This window comes from Triturus cristatus, chromosome 4_2 (genome assembly GCF_964204655.1).
Source record: "Triturus cristatus chromosome 4_2, aTriCri1.1, whole genome shotgun sequence".
Lineage (NCBI taxonomy): Eukaryota > Metazoa > Chordata > Amphibia > Caudata > Salamandridae > Triturus > Triturus cristatus.
The window spans coordinates 341,541,865-341,561,954 of NC_140586.1; the positions used below are offsets into that span (position 1 = coordinate 341,541,865).

The window sequence follows — 20,090 nt, forward strand, 5'->3', positions numbered from 1 at the left end:
CAATCACATTTCCCGTCCATTTACTGTGACCAACCCTTCTAGAGCAGTCTGTTTTGACTCACAGTTGTTCTATTCCTTCAATTTATAAAGTGTCCTGAACATGCTACCGCTGATATGCACATTAAATGTCAGCCCAAAAACTGCAAATTGCTATCAAAGAAATGTTGTGAAGCAAACCTGGTGTGTCCCATTCTCAGACCACAAACAGTTTTAGCGCTTTTTAAATTTTTTACCTCCAACACCGATGTACGATTCCATCCTGAATGTAATGCGCTTGTATTTTGCAGATTCCTGGCAAAAGATACCACTAGGCACTATTCTCCTAAGCCACCGTACCAGATGGAATCTAGTTAAAATTATTGCAAGCAAAAGGCAGCTGCGAAGACATCTGAAGTTACCGTCAGATTACACCTGAGGTGCATTGCTCAGTTTTACCTTCATGAGGCTGAGGAGGGCTCGTGGGTGGGAAGACAATGTTGACTGAGGTAAAAACGAAAGATCCTGTCCAGGCGCCATAACTCCGGGTTGTTACTCCATTCCTGGTGGATTCCTGGTAGCTGCCTTGTCCCGGCCTCTTCTCTATTCTCACTCTGCCTCCACCATTGCTGACTTTCCCTGCGTTGATTGCGGCTCTGCAGATGGAAGAATCCTAAGGGAGACGCAGCAGTGGTTAGGAAATATGATATTTCACACTTACTTTTTCATTTATGTTGCCAATTTTAGCTCAACTTGCCATTTTTCCTACAAAGTACAAAAAACAATCACATGAATGTGTTAAAAAAAGAAACTTACATCTGTGTAGATTTCAGTGCCCCACACTGCAACTTCCTGTTTTAGACATCCATCTGGACAAATAACGCTAGATGATAAGAAAGAAATATCACAATTAGCTCTTTATTTAACCATCTCAGCCTTGAGTCAATGAAGATAATCTTTTGTCTCTTAAAATAATGCTTAGGGGCTCATTAGGATGGCGGATGGACTTGAGTCCGTCCGCCATCCTGGTGTAAACCGGGAACGTCCGCCATGCATGCGGCAGTTCCACACACCCGATCACGATGCGACCGCCACCATGGCGGTCGGATCTTGATTATTAACATTGTAGCGGGTGCTGCTGAGAACAGCACCCGCCGCAATGTCAATACGCCATGTTGTGCATTTCACAGCACTATGTGGCAGGCACCACACGGTGCCTGCCACTTAGTGCTGTGAAATGTAGGGGGGGTACCATGGGTACCCCCCAAGTGCACCCTCACCTCTCCCCAACACTAGAGGGGCCCGCGACGGGCCCCTGTCTATAATCCCCACCAGCCTTTCTATGGCGGCATTGCTGCCATAGAAATGCCAGCTGTAGCCAGCGTCATGATTTGGTGGACAATGAGCAATGAGGACCGTCCCCTAGGCAATCTGTGAGATTGCTTTTGGCAGACCCTTGACGTACGGTCTTTGTGTCCGCCACAGTCCGAGCGCGATTCCCTCCTCCATTTGAATGTGGCGGGGGAAAATCGCGGTACAATTGTGGAAGGTCCGCCACCGCATGGCTGGCGGTGACAGGCCTTCTGCAATCGTAATCGGCCCCTTAGTGCGGTGTCAAACTAAGGTGCTGCATTTGCTCTATTAGATTTCTCAATAAACCATTTGTGCTACCATCATTTTTATGCAGTTCTGATCTAGATAAAATGCTGCGGAGTTATGTGTTGCATCTGATGATATAATTTTGATAGTCAGGTTCAGACAGGAGAAGAATTACCTTACTGTGTATTATATCATAATTTTAGTTTAATATTCATCAATGCAAATGAGATAGCAACTGATTAAACTACTGCCTCCCTGTGCTCCATCAAATAGTTTCCATTGTTAGTCCCGTTAAAGTCTAAATAAATTGGCCTCGGTTCAGAAAGAAGAAAATGTGGCTGACATTAGAAAATGTGTCTAACTTTATCATATCGGTAGAAGAAAAAACAAAAAAAAAAGAAACGTTATTCTTTAAAATGTGATGAATAAATAATGTAGCTTTAACTATAGGAGAAGATGCCTTTTGAATATGTAAAAAATAAACATGCAGCCGGCTCCACTACTTGATGTGTCACTAGGACTAGAACTGAAAATTAATTTTGTCGACTTCTGCTTGACATTAGAATAAGATGCCTTTCAGCAACTGCTGACCTAATCCTCTAACTGTACAATTGTTCATCACTTTAAAATGTGCTGTGCTACAAGAAATGTATTTCTTTGCTTCCTCACACCATATGATGTATTTCTTTAGCCCTTTCACGCCATCTGATTTCCTCATTTTACTGAGCAATGTATTCTGCTATATGTTAAAATGAACAGAGTATTAGGAATGTTGAACTTTCTGAAGCTATTGCATGCTCTCATCAAGACATACTAATAGAAATGTTTCATTGCCTTAGATTAGCCCTTTGTCCTGATACTGACAACTGCTAAAAGAATAGGCCTGCAAAGGTTCTCATGAAAACTTTCCCTCATGTGTGTAGAACAAAACATTTAGAAACTTTTATATAGCTTGCTCACCAGTGTGGGTACTTACTGTGAGAAACGGAAGACCCATTTCCATTGGACAAGAATGTCTTAACCGTGCTGAATGTTGCAAATGTTTTTCTGTTTTCATATATTTGTTTTCCTAGTTAGAGAGCAATCAATCAATATTCCTCTCGATTCCATTTACCCATGCCACCTTATCCTAGATGCTTTAAGCATTTTCTTTACCTATCCTTGCTCAGATTGCTGTGTGCTATTGAAAACAGTGATTTCTTATTATCCTGATCTTTTGGGCGAGTTGCTACAGCAACTTGTTAGGGAACTCAGCTGAGTTTCCTGACTACTCTTTATGAGTTTGGCTCTTTAGATAACTAAATGCTCCAGAATCTTGCTCTTTTTCAATAGAACACTTTATGAGTTCTTATTTAGGTTAGAACTCTTAGATTAAGATAGGGACTATTTCCTTTATGGAACACACTGTCTATATTATGCTGATTCTAGGGAAAACTTTTCTTGATATTTCTGTAAACTTACTAATTAGAATAAAACTGACAAAATCAATACTAATCTCTTAATGAGAAATAAAACTTTAAAAACTATTCCAAACCTTTCATCATTGACTGAACATTAAGTTTCTGAAAGTTGAGAATTTTATTTGAAATGAAATTTGTTACTGCTCCATTCTGTCTTGGCGGCCAAGATCTGCCGGGCTGAAGATGAAGAAGTGCCTAAGATAGGAGGCTTTTGTTGTAAGTGCTTGAGTCTCCACTGGTCATAAAAGTGCCTCCAAAATATGGGCGTTAACAGTCCAATAGACAAGAAAAAATGGAAGCGTGAACAAAATCACATTCCACATGGTTTAAGGTCATCTGACTCCAACCTATACTTTGGTGAAATATCACTGAATTGTCTAGGAAAACGTGTAGTGTAAGGCCAGATGCAGTAGTCAGAATGCAAGACAATATCAAGCATACAATTCATTTTGCAAATAAAAGAGAGATCTTCTCTTGAGATCGAAATGTACAGCACATTAGTTGGTAGGTTTTCTTTTCTCACACTGCTTCCTGCACTGAGGATTTAATACAATTTCAGAAACAAAGATTTTAGAGCGAGACACAACAACAATAATTATCTTAACTGAATTATATGAAGAAGGTTAAAGAAAATAAGTTTTTGTTAAGTTCTCAGGTTCTTTATGTCACATTTGTTGCGCAAACAAATCGCTTTGTTAGGGGAGAATTCAAATTCATAAGGTACAGTCACGTATTTCCATTAAAAAAATTAGTACTCATGGGATCTATCTAATATATAGATATATATATATATATGAATGAAAAAACGCCACTGCCAGTGCTTCGCTCGAACACAGAGACGAGAAGCGGACCCAAACGATTAGTGCCAATCACAAGTGCTTTATTGGTTGCCCAGCCTGTCCGCCATAACGCGTTTCGACCCCCACTCGGGTCTTGATCACATGACACATTGCTGACGGTACGAGTGGTATTTAAAGTGGTAAACAGGAAATGAGTTTCAGGTGTCATTGCAGCCTGTTTGACATAGAAGAAATACTACAACATGTCGACGTATATACACAGTAAGATCAATCATTATATAAATACATAGAATAAATACATACAAAAATATATAAATCTTTTAAAACCTGAATATATCTAAAAACAGATTTTCCTATGTTACTGTGTACTTGTTATTGAGATTATTTACAATATTCACAAAAAATCTTTGTTTGCGACATTTATTTAGGGTGTCAAATACACCTCCCTGAGTTGTTTGTATTACTCTTTTAAAATTCTTAGTCAATATAGAGCTGACATTCCCCTCAGTGACTGGCTATCCTTTTCCATTCAATGAAATAAATGAGAAATTAATTTAATACCGCCCAAGTGGGCCGTTATTATAGCCAATAACTCCTTTGTTACAACCACAATTTAAACAAACCACTCAAAAGGTATGTGCAAAATAGTGCAAGATTAGTGTAAAAGGATGAAATCCTTCCTCTAAAAAGGATATATGTTCAAAACCAGTTAGTTTCCTTGTTTAAAAAACAGTTAAAAAGAAGATGTATGGGATCTAAATTCATATATGGTATTACCAACTCCCGGTAATAGGTGTTTCATTTTCATTACCTCAGATTTCAGATATCCCTATCTATGAACTGTTAATTATTTGAAGTTATCACTCCCCACAGACATGTCATGAAAATACCCATTAATTTAGTAATTGACTGGTCCTATAAGCAGGTAAAAAAGTCCTCACTAGCATTTAATCCAGCCGGATTTTTTGTGTTGAGCTCTAAGATGTATCGTGTCTCCAAGAGGCGTAATTTGCCCTCTTGGTTACCCCCACGTTTCATTGGTGGAACCATGTCAATAACATAGTAATGGAGAAACTTGGGGTTACACTCGTGTAATAGCTCAAAATGTCTAGCGACAGGATATGCCTGATCCTTTCCTGTAATTGCCCTGATGTGCTGGAGTATCCTTTTGTGGACCGGTAACCTAGTGCTACCCACATATTTCAGTCCACACGGACACTCCAGCACATACACAGCATATTCTGTCTTGCATGTGGTTCTCTTCTTTATCAGGGTGGGTTCAGACTTAAAAGGACTGGTGTAATGAGTTTTATTCTGTCCGAATTTGCAAGCTTTGCAAGTGGAACACTTTTTAAAACCCTTGATTTGTGCCATCCAGGTTGTCGGAGTACTCAGTTCAGGACAATTGCTGACCAACTTATTACTCATCGACACTGCTCTCCTAAAGGTTAGAACTGGTTTTTTGGCTACTAATTCGCCAATAACGGGATCCCCCTGTACCAAGTTCCAATTGCGGGAATAGATTTTCCTTAATTCCTGATGTTGTCGACTGAAAGTTAATATAATCCTGGATTGCACATTTAAAGTATCCTCACTAGCACTTACTTGTTTCATTTTGGGGACCAAAGTATCACATCTACATATGCTCTTGTTTTCTTGATTGCGCTATCAATGATTTTGCCTGAATAACCCCTTTCCAAGAAGCGAAGTTTACTGGCATCTTGGGCACGGATGCAGTCCGTGTCCGAGCTGCAAATCCGTCGTATACGCAGCATCTCGCCGTACGGGATGCTACGTATTAAATGCTGGGGATGATGGCTAGAGGCATGAAGGATTGTGTTGCCCGCAGTGGGCTTTCTAAAATGCTTGGTAACCAATTTACTGTCCTGCACATAAAGCTCCACATCCAGAAAAATGCAGAATTCTCGCTAATGGCTGATGTGAATTGTAAATTCAGGCAATTCATATTCAATTTGTCCACAAACGCCTCTGCACTCTGTTTAGATCCTTTCCAAATAAAAAACAAATCATCAATAAACCTCAGGTATAATACAACATGATTAACCACAACATCCTTGACCTCGCCCATCAGAACCTGCTCCTCCCACAGTCCCATGTGTAAGCATGAGTAACTGGGGGAGAAGCAGGCCCCCATGGCCACGCCCCGGATTTGTTGGTAGACCTGATTATTGAAAAGGAAAAAATTCTGCTCAAGGCATGCAGTTATCATATGTAGCAGCACTTTGTTATGGGACACACAACTTATTGGTCTCAAGTTTAAAAAATGTTCCACTGCCTTCAGACCATCACAATGTCTTATTGACGTATACAGGGAGGTTACATCAAGAGTCATAAATAACATGTCTGCCTCCCATGGTATATGTTCAACTTTGCGCAAAAAATCAGATGTGTCTTGTACATACGAGTTGAGCCCCCTCACCCACTCTTGAAGAAAAAAATCCACATACTTGGAAGTGTTTTCCAAGGCACTATTAATAGCTGAAATTATTGGCCTGCCTGGTGGTTTGGCAATGTTCTTATGCACCTTGGGAATCAGGTAAAATGTGGGGATAACAGGATGTTCCTTTTTCAGAAAACGATACTCCTCGTTGGTCAACAGGCCCCCACTTCTCCAAGCCATGAGTTTGCGATAGTGTTCTTCCCACGCCGCTTTGACAGAATGGATGTTGCTCTTTTTATAGCAAGCTATATCAGACAATTGTAGTTCAGCTTCCTCCATGTAAAGCTGCCGTTGCCATAAGACTACGTTGCCACCTTTGTCCGCCTGCCGCACAATTATGTCGGTGTTTTCCTCGAATTTCTTCATGAGTTGATGGTAACATAAATTCTGTTTATTTATACTGTGGCGGACTTTGTTGGTAGCACTGTATAGTTTCTTCAAGTCTTGCACAACAAGTTCATGATAGACATCCAAATTGTCACGAAGCATGATTGGTTGAAAGGTGGATTTAGGCTTAAATGGTGTTTCAAATGCTCTATTCGTGTTATACTGTGAAAAGCCCCTGGTATTGGCTGCCCCTCCCTGATCGTTCTGCAGATCCCATGCTGTTTGAAAAAGATCCACATCACCAGCTGTAAAATATGAAATTTGCTCAATTTCAGTTTGCGTATAAACCTGAATGTGTCCATTCTTGTGTCAGCATAATTAAAATTACAAGGGGGGCAGTATGATAAGCCTAATCCCAGGACTGTCATTTCCGCTGATGTTAAGGGCAAAGTAGTGAGGTTGATTACTGATTTGGAACTCATGTTGGCTTCTGACCCCTGCTCTGGAATCGGTTCCATCTTCCCCTCATTGGCCTTTTGCCCATATTCTTGTTTCCTTTTGCGGCATTTTCGTCTCTGGTTTCGCTTATAGTTGAGCTTTTGTTTGTTGCTCCAGGTAACACTCGTGGCCTCAGAGTGTCGCGTCTGTCTTGGCACAGGCAGTCGACCTCCTGTGCTAGGGATAGCTTCGTAAACCCCAATTGCTGTGTTCTAGTGCTTTCCCCTTCCGGGTCACTTTCTGCAGCTGAGCTCAATTCCGAAGTTGATGTCGACAAGGCTGCTGCTTCACTCAACTTCCCTTGTGGCGGTTTATTGGCTCTTGCTTTTACTGCATCATATTTACGAGCATAGGTAAAGATTTGGCCATTTACATAGTCAATCCGATCCCTTTCAAATTTAAATGTTTTTCTCCTTTTTATGACCTCTTCATCCTTCTTAAGACGTACCAACATATCGTCCCTCAGTTTTTTCATCTGTTCTGTTGTTTCCATTTTACTGATTTCCACCTCCAAAAGTTCTATTTGTGTTTGCAGTTTGGCGCGATCACTCTCCGCATATTTAATAAGGATCTTCATAAGCCTGCTAGATGACTCGAGGTTGGATTCTGCCCACTCTGCGAGCATATCCGGGTCCGGACTTTCATAACTTGGCGCCAATGTTATGCGCAGCCCTCTTGGCACCCTTCCGACCTCCAAGTAGCGGGATAGCGATCTATGCTCCCACCACTTAGATTGCTCCGAGCGCATAAGTTTTTCCAGTTTTTTAAATATTTCCCGAATATTGGGGCTTCCAGACATGATTGCGGGATGTGTGATAACTTGTGGCTCCCCAGCCGGGGAGTCCAGAAACATCGAACTGGCAGCTTCCTCCCGGTTCCGCAATGCGTCTGCGGACATAATGGCTGTGGTTGTGGCTTAATCCCTGGTAAAAAGCCTGATTGAGAAATACGGAGGCGCTATTACGACTAATGTCCTTAACGCTCACCGTGCACTCTCCCCACTAACAACTCTGCTCGAGTCCTACCTTCGTTGACTTCTTGATGCTCGTCTCCGGTCCACTGACACGGAATGCACCGACTTCAATACCGAAGATAGGTAGATTCGCAGCAGTTAGGGGCTCCTGCAGCTTCCTCCTCGCCGGAGTTTTCAATTCAGTTCCGGATCACCGGCCCTGGTTGCTTCCTGCTGCCTGGCCCTTGAAGGGGAGGGGTTCCGCTCGTACCGCTGAAGCTGCTCGGTACTCCAAATGAATGAAAAAACGCCACTGCCAGTGCTTCGCTCGAACACAGAGACGAGAAGCGGACCCAAACGATTAGTGCCAATCACAAGTGCTTTATTGGTTGCCCAGCCTGTCCGCCATAACGCGTTTCGACCCCCACTCGGGTCTTGATCACATGACACATTGCTGACGGTACGAGTGGTATTTAAAGTGGTAAACAGGAAATGAGTTTCAGGTGTCATTGCAGCCTGTTTGACATAGAAGAAATACTACAACATGTCGACGTATATACACAGTAAGATCAATCATTATATAAATACATAGAATAAATACATACAAAAATATATAAATCTTTTAAAACCTGAATATATCTAAAAACAGATTTTCCTATGTTACTGTGTACTTGTTATTGAGATTATTTACAATATTCACAAAAAATCTTTGTTTGCGACATTTATTTAGGGTGTCAAATACACCTCCCTGAGTTGTTTGTATTACTCTTTTAAAATTCTTAGTCAATATAGAGCTGACATTCCCCTCAGTGACTGGCTATCCTTTTCCATTCAATGAAATAAATGAGAAATTAATTTAATACCGCCCAAGTGGGCCGTTGTTATTATAGCCAATAACTCCTTTGTTACAACCACAATTTAAACAAACCACTCAAAAGGTATGTGCAAAATAGTGCAAGATTAGTGTAAAAGGATGAAATCCTTCCTCTAAAAAGGATATATGTTCAAAACCAGTTAGTTTCCTTGTTTAAAAAACAGTTAAAAAGAAGATGTATGGGATCTAAATTCATATATGGTATTACCAACTCCCGGTAATAGGTGTTTCATTTTCATTACCTCAGATTTCAGATATCCCTATCTATGAACTGTTAATTATTTGAAGTTATCACTCCCCACAGACATGTCATGAAAATACCCATTAATTTAGTAATTGACTGGTCCTATAAGCAGGTAAAAAAGTTCTCACTAGCATTTAATCCAGCCGGATTTTCTTGCTTCCTGCACTGAGGATTTAATACAATTTCAGAAACAAAGATTTTAGAGCGAGACACAACAACAATAATTATCTTAACTGAATTATATGAAGAAGGTTAAAGAAAATAAGTTTTTGTTAAGTTCTCAGGTTCTTTATGTCACATTTGTTGCGCAAACAAATCGCTTTGTTAGGGGAGAATTCAAATTCATAAGGTACAGTCACGTATTTCCATTAAAAAAATTAGTACTCATGGGATCTATCTAATATATAGATATATATATATATATATTCAGTGAAAAAACCATAGGTTTCACACACGTTATAGTTAGGAATTAGCATTTAAAAAACCTTAGAAATTCAGTGAAAAAACCATAGGTTTCACACATGTTATAGTTAGCTGGACATTTTACTCGTAAAAAACCAATGAAATTCCCCCGTTATAGTTAGTTCAGCTAACTATAACTCGCGCGCCCGCAATGAACTGCTGATGACGTCACATATTACATCACTCATGACATGGTCAGTGACATCACTCATGACATCACTGATGACATCTCAAATGACATCACTGATGACATCACTGATGACATCATCCAGTGAATGTGTGTTTTTCTGAAAATTAAATATGTTTTATATATGTATATCTCAAGGTTGATGGAAGAATAAATGGGTATATTACTGTCTAAATGGATGATTTCTTTTTGAAAAATTGATTATGTAACTGACTGATTAAGTGTATCATAGTGAATACATGGCTTAGTGAGTAATGTTTAAATATATAAATATCTGTATCATTTTTTCACTTTGTGTATAAGTGGCTGCATGGGTTGGTGAGTAGCTACATGGGTGTCTATATAGGTTATTAGTTGGTTTTTTGAGTATCAGTCTGAGTGTCTGCATGGTTCGGTGGGGGGTATGACGTAGTGCATAGGTGCATGAATGAGTGACTCACTGTTTGTATGTGTTGAACAGAGCATGTGTGCAGGACTGCATGGGTGGTTGAGTGTGTGTATGGGTGTGTTAGTGAGTGAATGACTGTCTCAATAGTGTCTTTATGAGTAACTACATATGTTTAAAACTAGTATATGTGACTATTGGTTTATATATGTGAGTATATGTGAGAGTGAGAGATTGAAAGAGTTCCTGTATGAATAAGTATGTATTTCTATAAGTGATTGTTTAAAAGACTAAGCATGTGTAAGTTTCCGTAGAAGTAAGTGTGGTGGTGTGTGTATAACTGTATATGCAAGTAAATGTATGTTTGATTCTTTATTAGCATGAGTGACTATGTGTGTGAGTAGCTCTATGGATGAGTGGCATTGTGTAACAGGATGTATAGGTGTATGAGTACATATGATAAGTGAGTACATGTATGAGTGACTGTATTGGACTGTTGGTGAATGAGTGGATGTGTATGTGGATCTTAGAATTACTGAAGAGGTTGTTGTAACTGTTATTGGTATGTCCATTGTTTTGTAAATTTTAGTCTCTATTTTTGAATGTGTGTATCAAAGGTTTTATTAGGGGAAGAGGAGGTCTGCCACTCTATCACAAGGATGATGTCATCAGTGATGTCATGAGTGATGTCATTTGAGATGTCATCAGTGATGTCATGAGTGATGTCACTGACCATGTCATGAGTGATGTAATATGTGACGTCATCAGCAGTTCATTGCGGGCGCGCGAGTTATAGTTAGCTGAACTAACTATAACGGGGGAATTTCATTGGTTTTTTACGAGTAAAATGTCCAGCTAACTATAACATGTGTGAAACCTATGGTTTTTTCACTGAATTTCTAAGGTTTTTTAAATGCTAATTCCTAACTATAACGTGTGTGAAACCTATGGTTTTTTCACTGAATTTCTAAGGTTTTTTAAATGCTAATTCCTAACTATAACGTGTGTGAAACCCATGGTTTTTTCAGTGAATTTGCAAGGTTTTTTAAATGCTAATTCCTAACTATAACGTGTGTGAAACCCATGGTTTTTTCAGTGAATTTGCAAGGTTTTTTAAATGCTAATTTTTTTTTTCTTCTATTTTTTCTAACATATTTTTATTTTAATTTTCTTACCTTTTATAAAGACTATGATTAAATTTTTAAAATTCTTTAATATGTTTTTTTTTATATATTTTTTAAAATAAACATGTAAAATTTATTTGCAGTACTTTTTTTTTTATTTTTTTTTATTTTTTTAGTACGCGTACCGTAAGCTCACGGTAAGCGTACGGTTTACGCAACGTCCGTAATTTTCCTACGCTGCTTGCGTATAGTTACGCAATTTGCATAGCCGCGCGTACTCCGCGTGGGACGCGTACGCGTGTACGCTACACGCGCACGTTACGCGGAAGTGCCGGGAGTGACTGTTATGCGCATGCGCGCAAGCGCGTGTCTTTTTTACGCACATGCGCACTTTTGCCGTAAGCGTACCGTAAGCGTACCGTAAGCGTACGGTAGGTCATGTGATCATGAAACACAACTTTTGATTGGTTGAAACTACTTTCAGTTCTAGAACTCTCCTACACCACACCCATTCCCCTCATTTCTGCTTGTGATCCCTTGGGAGAAGGAGCTGGTTTGTCTTTGGGATACGATGGCAGAACAGCAGAGCTCTTCTGAGAGTGAGGCTAGCACTAGCAGCACTGTCTTGAGGCAGAGATCGAGGAAACAAAAGCCCTCTTATGTATGGGATTATTTTACTTTTCCTGAAGGCCAGCAAAAGGTAAATGCACCCTTAGTGACTTGTAAGCTGTGTAAGCGTGTACTTTCTAGAGGTAATCCTAACAGGAAGTATTCCTTTGGGAATCACACCATGAAGAGACACCTCCAGGATGTACACAGAAGGACACATGGTCATCTTTTTGGAGGTAACTCTTCAGAAAGACAAGCCAGTACATCCACAGCAGCTCAGCCTGAACCATCATCTGCAGGGCTGACTCCTTCTTCTGCAGGTCAGGTGAGCCCTTCATCTGTGGGGGGAGAATCTCCTTTTGCTGGCCCTCTGGAAATCAACCCTCGATTTCGGAAGGTTGATATTCGATGCACATTTTGTCAAGATCTAATTTGCTATAGGGAGACCAGTGTTTCCCTAGTGAACAACAAAATAGATCAGCACATTTGTCGCTTTGAATAATTTTCCCATGCTTCCTTTCCTCTGTCCCTGCATGAACACAACGGTTCTTTTAAGAGCCAACCTTATCTTTCATCTTTTTTTTACATATGTTTTTAAAAATTTTTATTTTTTTTTACCGTACGCGTACGGTGCGCGTACTTTTTTTTTTTTTTTTTTAAAAACACTAAAAATCAATAAACACATTACAAGGTCCTTGAGAGACTACAATTATTATTATTGACTTACCATACTCACTGAAAAAATATTTATTCATTTGTTTTTTTTAAAAATAGTTTTAAAAATGTTTGTAGTTTTCGAAAATTTTCTATATCTATCTGGAAAAAAAGAAAAAAGTATTAATATTTTTAAAACATTTTATAATACAGTACACATATTTACATTTTTTTCCATAAAATATTTTTGCCTTATTTTTGCTGTTTTCAGAATATATTGCATTTCACTATAAATTGTGAAAGCAATTGCATTCATCATTTTACAGCGGGCAAAAAAAAATAACAATCACAAAGATTGTATTAAAAAAGCCCTGATTCTTTTTTTACTTAAACTTAACATTATAGAAATGCATAATATTCTAAAAAAATATCATCTAATACCAATACTTATTTCTTTAAAATACCGTCTGATATGTTTGTTTCAGAAGTATAATCACAATATTATATCTCAAATAACTCCAAAATACATCTGATTTCATTTCCTTTAGACCAAATAGTAATTTTAAAATTCTTTTTTGATTAAATTTCCAATGGTAATCCAATAAAATTCTAAAGTTTTATTTGTACAGATCTCACCGATTCTCTGTAACAATTCCTTTATTGTATTTAAATATATTACTACATTTCTTTTCACAATAGTCACAAAACGAAATTTCTATGCCAATTTGAATGCACACTAACTGCTCTTTTTTTTGGGCAAGTGAAAATCACTTTTACAAACTGTCACATTATGAAACCACTTTTCAGATTTTTTAAAAAGCCCATGTCCAGACTGCTACACTACAGCAAGGGCAACCAGCCTTAGTGATGCTGAATGTATTTGCATTACAGACTGAAACCTGAAAACCCCACTCGCTTGTAAATACTGTGCATGACTATACATGGCAAGCACATGGGTGTGTGCTAAGACTCTGCTTCTTCCCCCAAAAATTCGCTCCCCCTTTCCATCTAATGTAACTGTGAAATCACCAGAGCAATACGCAATAAATCTCTGCCTATAATTCCTCTCTGCACACAGAGTCATGATTTCACATTAGTCCCAAAACGAAATTTCTTTGCCAATTTGAAAGTACACTTACTGCTCTTTTTTTTTTTCGGGGCAAGTGAAAATCACTTTTTACAAGTGAAAATCACTTTTACAGACTGACACATTATGAAACCACTTTTTTTGATTTATTTAAATGCACATGTCCAAACTGTTTTTTCAGACCACCACCATGTGTATTCTCGGTGACTGCCTACACTCCAGCAAGGGCAACCAGCCTTAGTGATGCTGAATGTATTTGCATTACAGACTGAAACCTGAAAACCCCACTCGCTTGTAAATACTGTGCATGACTATACATGGCAAGCACATGGGTGTGTGCTAAGACTCTGCTTCTTCCCCCAAAAATTCGCTCCCCCTTTCCATCTAATGCAACTGTGAAATCACCAGAGCAATACGCAATAAATCTCTGCCTATAATTCCTCTCTGCACACAGAGTCATGTTTTCACATTAGTCCCAAAACGAAATTTCTTTGCCAATTTGAAAGCACACTTACTGCTCTTTTTTTTTTCGGGGCAAGTGAAAATCACTTTTACAGACTGACACATTATGAAACCACCATGTGTAACTACAACAAAAACAATTTCCATTTCTATTATTCATTTCTTAAGTTACCACATACATCCCCTCTCAAACTGTAAACTCACCTTTAAAATTAGTTAGTTGTGAAAGAAATGTGACACTCAAACAGCAGATTATCAGAGCCAGGATCTCTGTTGTGTTCACCTCTCTCCTCTCAGCAGAACCAGATAATGGCAAACTTTCCCTCTATTTTTCCACACATATACTTGTAAGTTTCAAATCTCAGTGCTTCCCCCTTTTTTTCAAATGTAATCACACATTTCTATTGGTTGAAAACCAACCCTTTTCCAAAAGTACCCTTCCCCCAACTTGACTTCTGCCTAGTACCCTTCCCCCAACTTGACTTCTGCCTGCTACCATAGCAACAGCTCATGGAACACTGCTGTGTTGAGTTAGGTCAGAAGTTCGCCAAACAATGTTTCAATTCCACAGAGCAAGAGTGCTTGACTTTTCAAACCTAACAGCAAATCCATAGTACTGTTCTTTGGTTACACATTTTTTTTTACCAATACAAAACATGCTTCTATTAATTTACACATACAGCCTAGTTTTTATTCTAGAATGGTATGAAACAGCCAATCAGTTCTTTTTGTTTTGAAAAAAATATGTATGCCTCCATTTCCAAACTGTCTTTCTTTTCATATTGCCATTCTACTGAAAGACACCTCCTGAGTGCATCCAGTTCTCCTTTGAAGATGTTCACAGTGTGGATTGTAGGGCACAGCTATGTCTTCTGGAGTGAAAAGTTTGCAGAGAAAACAGGTATGGTGAGAGACCTTGCTTTGCCAAATGTAGACATTAAATGGATTGGTCAGAGAGGGTTAAAGTGGCACCAATTGATGCCATTGGTGAAATCCTTCATTCAAATCCAACACCCTGACCTCATAATAGTGCACTGTGGTGGCAATGACCTAGGCACTTTGACTGGGGTAGGTCTGGAAATGCTTATGAAGGACACCTTTGCACAACTGTTTACACTTTTCCCTAAAACTGCCTTTGTGTTTTCCAACATATGCCAAAGGCAAAAATGGAACTGGTCCAATCATTTCTGTCCACAGATTGACAAAGCAAGAAAGCACGTCAACAAATCTGTTTCTGCTTTCCTCCGTGACTATGGTATGGGTGCCATTTACCACAACAACTTGCGTTATGACATGCAAGACATTTATAGAGGAGATGGTGTGCACTTCAATGATGAAGGGAACAGAGTCTTCCTCTTGAACCTTAGACTCTGCATCGGTACTTACTTGTAGGTACCACTAAAAAAATGACTTCATAAACACAACAGCTCTTTTTAGAGCTCCCTAATTTCTAAACTCTTAAATCTGCTTTTCATTTATTTATTTTTATTTTTTTTACCGTACGCTTACCGTAAGCTTACCGTACGCGTACCCCGTGATTTTTTTTAAAATCAATAAATGTTTTTTTTGTACTTTTCTGTCCTTCTTTGACCCCCTTACAAATGTTAGGGGGTCTGTAACTCTCCTCATTGCCCCCTTTCCTTGTTTTCACTCTTTTTTTTCAGAGTGAAATACACAAAATGGCGGCCGCCGCTTCCTGGTTTCGGCCGATTCGAATGTTTACTAAGATCTAAGAGCCAATCAGAATCGCGCTCGCGCACGCCACCGTACGCTTACCGTAAGCGTACGGTAAGCGTACCGTAAGCGGGCTCAGATATATATATTGATTTAAAGGCTATTTTCTCAGAATCTACTGAACAGATTTACACCAAACCTACAAAAGGCACTTCCTTGACCTAGGGACTACCTCTCTGCCAAATTTTGAGTAATTCTGTTCAGCCGTTCGGGCTGTAGCTCGTTCTAAAGGTCCTATGGAAAAATGCATGGGAAAAACGCGTTTTGGGACCCCCCTTTTATCTCAGCCCCCGCTTGACGGATCCCCCCGAGACTTTCAGGGTAGGAGCGGAGCGTAGCGCCCCACCTATTTTGAGAAATTCGCGAGGATTCGTCGACCGGCGCCAAAGTTATTCAAAATAGAATGTTGAGGTTTTCCTATGGAAACGTGGTCCTAACTATAACTACCTACTGGCGACCGCCAGTAGGTAATATATATAGATATATATATATATATATATATATATCTGTTACCAATCCCGAGTCCACATTAACTCAGGAATCCACGCCGGCGAAGGCACCACACAAATCCTTAGGAATTTGCGCTTAAAGGGTTTATTTGCTGCTGCTACACGTTTCGGCGATAGACGCCTTGTTCACACATCAGGTGTCAGTTACAGTCTCAATGCTTTTAAAACAATCAAATGCTTTCTTTCACATGGTTTACACAGGTCGTCACCACTGAAGACAGACTTTCCATTATAATGATCGCTCTACATACAGCGCAATTATTCATACATCAGGCCTTGTTATAGATTGGTTATTAAAATAAAATCATTAATTCATTTTGGGCCACATGCATCAACGAGAAAACTGGTCGCAAACGGGCCGATTAGCAGAATCTGCCCCTTTGCGACTGGTATTTTTGGATTTGGGATGCATCATCCCAAATGCAAAAATCGCAATTCAAGGAATCTCTAAATAGCGATTCCTTAAATTGCGATTGCATTTAAGGAATCCCAAATTGAGATTCCTTAAATGCAATGCATTAAAGTTAAAATATTAGCGATTTCGCTAATAGGGGGAGCAAATTACCATGAAGTTGAACTTCATGGTAATTTGCAAAAACTTTGAAAAATGCACTTTAGTGCATTTTTCAAAGTTTCATGTTGCGCACACACATGCCCTTAGAGCATGTGTGTGTGCAACATATGTGCACAGATCAATTTCAGGGGTGCAATAGGGTGTCATTTTGACACCCTTGCACCCTTGAAATTGCATGAGCAATTTGCGAGTACCTACTGGTACTCGCAATTTGCTCATGCAATCTCCAAATCATTCCTATGGGACTGGAGGCCCATAGGAATGATTGGGACGGCATTCCTTAATTGCAACTCGCAATTTTCAAGTCGCAATTAAGGAATTTGTAGGAATCGCTATTTTTATATCGATTCCTACATGCATAGGCTTTTGCAATTCCTTAATTGCGATTCCTTAAAAATCGCAATTAAGGAATCGCAAAAGTCTTTGTTGATGCATGTGCCAGTTTGTTGAAATAGCACAAAATTGAAAAGATTCACCATTCTCATATTTTATAACCTTTATGTGTACTGAACACAGGCTACGATTCACCGTGATGTTTCTAACACAAATACTGTCAGTAACAGAGTAGATTTATCCTATATTACTTAATCTCAATCCCTCATTAATTCATTGGGTTGAGAAGCACACATTCAAAAATTATAATAATGTGAATAGAAATCAACAATCACCCCCACACTATAATGTTTACCAATGGGTAACCATCTAATTGGTAATTTTCTCTTAAATTCATGGGGTTTGAAACTATGCATTTAGTACATCTTGATGTAATCAAATGCCAGTGATTTTGTTTAAAGTTGCCAACTGATTTTTCAATTTCTCTTCAATTCATGTAATAAAAATGTCAAACAAGTTATGCCCTTTGATATCATCAAACACCAATGCTTATAAAACAATGATTCATTTCCCGACAGACTATACCCATGGGATTCCACTAGACAAGGTGTAGATATATGCGCATATATATATATATATATATATATATATATATAAAAGTTCCACCTTTATCCCAAATGAAGCACACTCCCATTAGGAAAACTGTTGGACCTGTCAGCCCTAGGGTGGTCTCCCCCTCCATTTTTGATCGTGCCTCATTTTTTCCACCCTCATTTTTATGTTGGACTTAGGTCTCCGGGCGCCTTTTCATTGCCAATCAGTGTTAAGGTGCAGGTGCTCCCTTCTCCCAAGATGGCTGCCACAGGCCCCTGCTACTGCAGAGTGGTCTTCATTAGTAGCACCCTAGCTGCCAGGAGCTGGCTGGGACCCCACAACAATGTTGCGACACCAGCCCGCCTTTTTTGTCCCATAGGTAGAATGGGGAAGCTCCTGGAATGTGCTGGAACCTTCTAGAAGGGAGGTGTGGTTTTTACTTTTGCCGCCTTGGTTAGAGGTCACCTGACCTAGGGATACTTAACAGAGGGAGGGGGGGAACTTTTTCTAGTCAGTTGGCCAGTGGGGTAAACCAGAGCTGGAGAATTCACGCAGGAGTTTTAGGCGGTAGGGCCTAGCCAGGGACTTATGCCTCTGAGAGTGACAGGATTTAGTTGCTGCCTCTTAAGTGAGTGAGGGATCCTGTAAAGCCCACTGATCTTACCCAGCAGTAGGAGGACCCAGGGACCCTCTGCCTACCGGACTAGGAAGGACCTAGTCGCCAACTCAATCCCTACCCCCCAGGAACAGAACCCCCCAAGGGCGCCGGAAATATCTGCGCCATCAGGACTTCAGGTCACCCCTGAATGCTGAAACTGAATGCTGAGACCTCGTGTCACGACTGCATGCTGAACCTGAATGCTGACACTGAATGCTGAGACCTCGTGTCCCGACTGCATGCTGAACCTAAATGCTGAGACTTCATGTCAAACCTGAACACTGAAACTTGACGCTAAAGCTGATTGCGGAACGGCTGGGGATCAACCAGGTACTGGTGCTGAGACCCCTGCGCTCCCTGACCTGGCCTGGGATCCCCGGCATCAATCCCCATTGAGCGCGGAGCTCTCCCGCTTAATTGGACCCCCCCCTGTGTTTGCGGGGACCAGAGCGCGCTCACCGCTGCGGCCCGGAAGCCTGAAGTGTGCACCATCACCCCAGCGTGGCCCGCGGAGAAGCCCGGGGCCCCGTCGCTGCCGTGGCAGTTGCATGCAGAGGTGTGTAAGGCCATGGCCTGCCCCATCGCGGAAGGATCTACTGCGGAGTCCGGAGCTGGGTTGGACGCCTCCAGACGTCGAGATCAAGGTAAGCCGGGAGGCTTGGGACGGACCCGGTGCGCCCCCTACAGACCGGGAGCGGCACCGCACCCTGGCACCTGGATTCCCCCTCCGAGGGAGTTCCCCCCGTTCACCCAAGACTTTGACACCCCGCCGAGGGATTGCCCCTCGCCTCCGAGACTGTCGAGCAGCGTTGTGCCCCACGAACTGCACAGAAGTACTTGAAGCTTAATTATTACGAGTAACGCTATGTTCGCAGGCTTTGCTCTGAAGTGTTCAATGCTTAATTATTACGAGTAACGCTATGTTCGTAGGCTTTGCTCTGAAGTGTTCAATGCTCAATTATTACGAGTAACGCTATGTTCGCAGGCTTTGCTCTGAAGTGTTCAATGCTCAATTATTACAAGTAACGCTGTGTTGGTAGGCTTTGCTCTGAAGTGTTCGATGCTCACTTATTACGAGTAACGCTACGTTCGCAGGCTCTGCTCACAAGGATTCATGGTGCAATTATTGCGAGTAGCGCGGTAACCGCCCACTGAGGCGCTAAGGGTACCAGAGGGGCGGGAAGCCCGCAAAGTCGGCCTTGAGCCCCCCACTAGACCCCAGGTGTGGCGCTACGATTCCCAGTCCGTACAACGGATGTTAAGGTAGACGAGTGTGGCCTAGGGCCTCAGAGGTAATTGTTGGTGAATATAGCGTTGGGGTCACCAGGTACTGCCTACAGCACCGTGATGTATGAGTGGTGCAACAGATGTTAACCGATGTAGTGAACTGCATTGACATCTAATGAATTGCATTTACCTAAACGAACTGCATTTACATCGAATGAATTGCATTTACGTATAATGAACTGTCTTTATGCCTATCTGCTTAGATAAACTTGAGTTGTTTGCATAAACCCTACAGTGTGG

At 40.6% G+C, this 20,090-nt stretch overlaps 1 protein-coding gene across 1 annotated transcript in view; it reads right to left on the minus strand.

Annotated features, from left to right (window-relative positions):
- Window positions 1–20,090, minus strand: part of LOC146833841 (uncharacterized) — a 750,859-nt gene that overhangs the window by 171,277 nt on the left and 559,492 nt on the right. Inside the window, exons 29-30 of the mRNA XM_085599920.1 lie at window positions 793–859; window positions 436–649 (exon numbers count right to left, since the gene is read on the minus strand). Coding sequence (XP_085456046.1) covers window positions 436–649; window positions 793–859 — 281 coding nt within the window. The remainder of the gene's footprint in view (window positions 1–435; window positions 650–792; window positions 860–20,090) is intronic.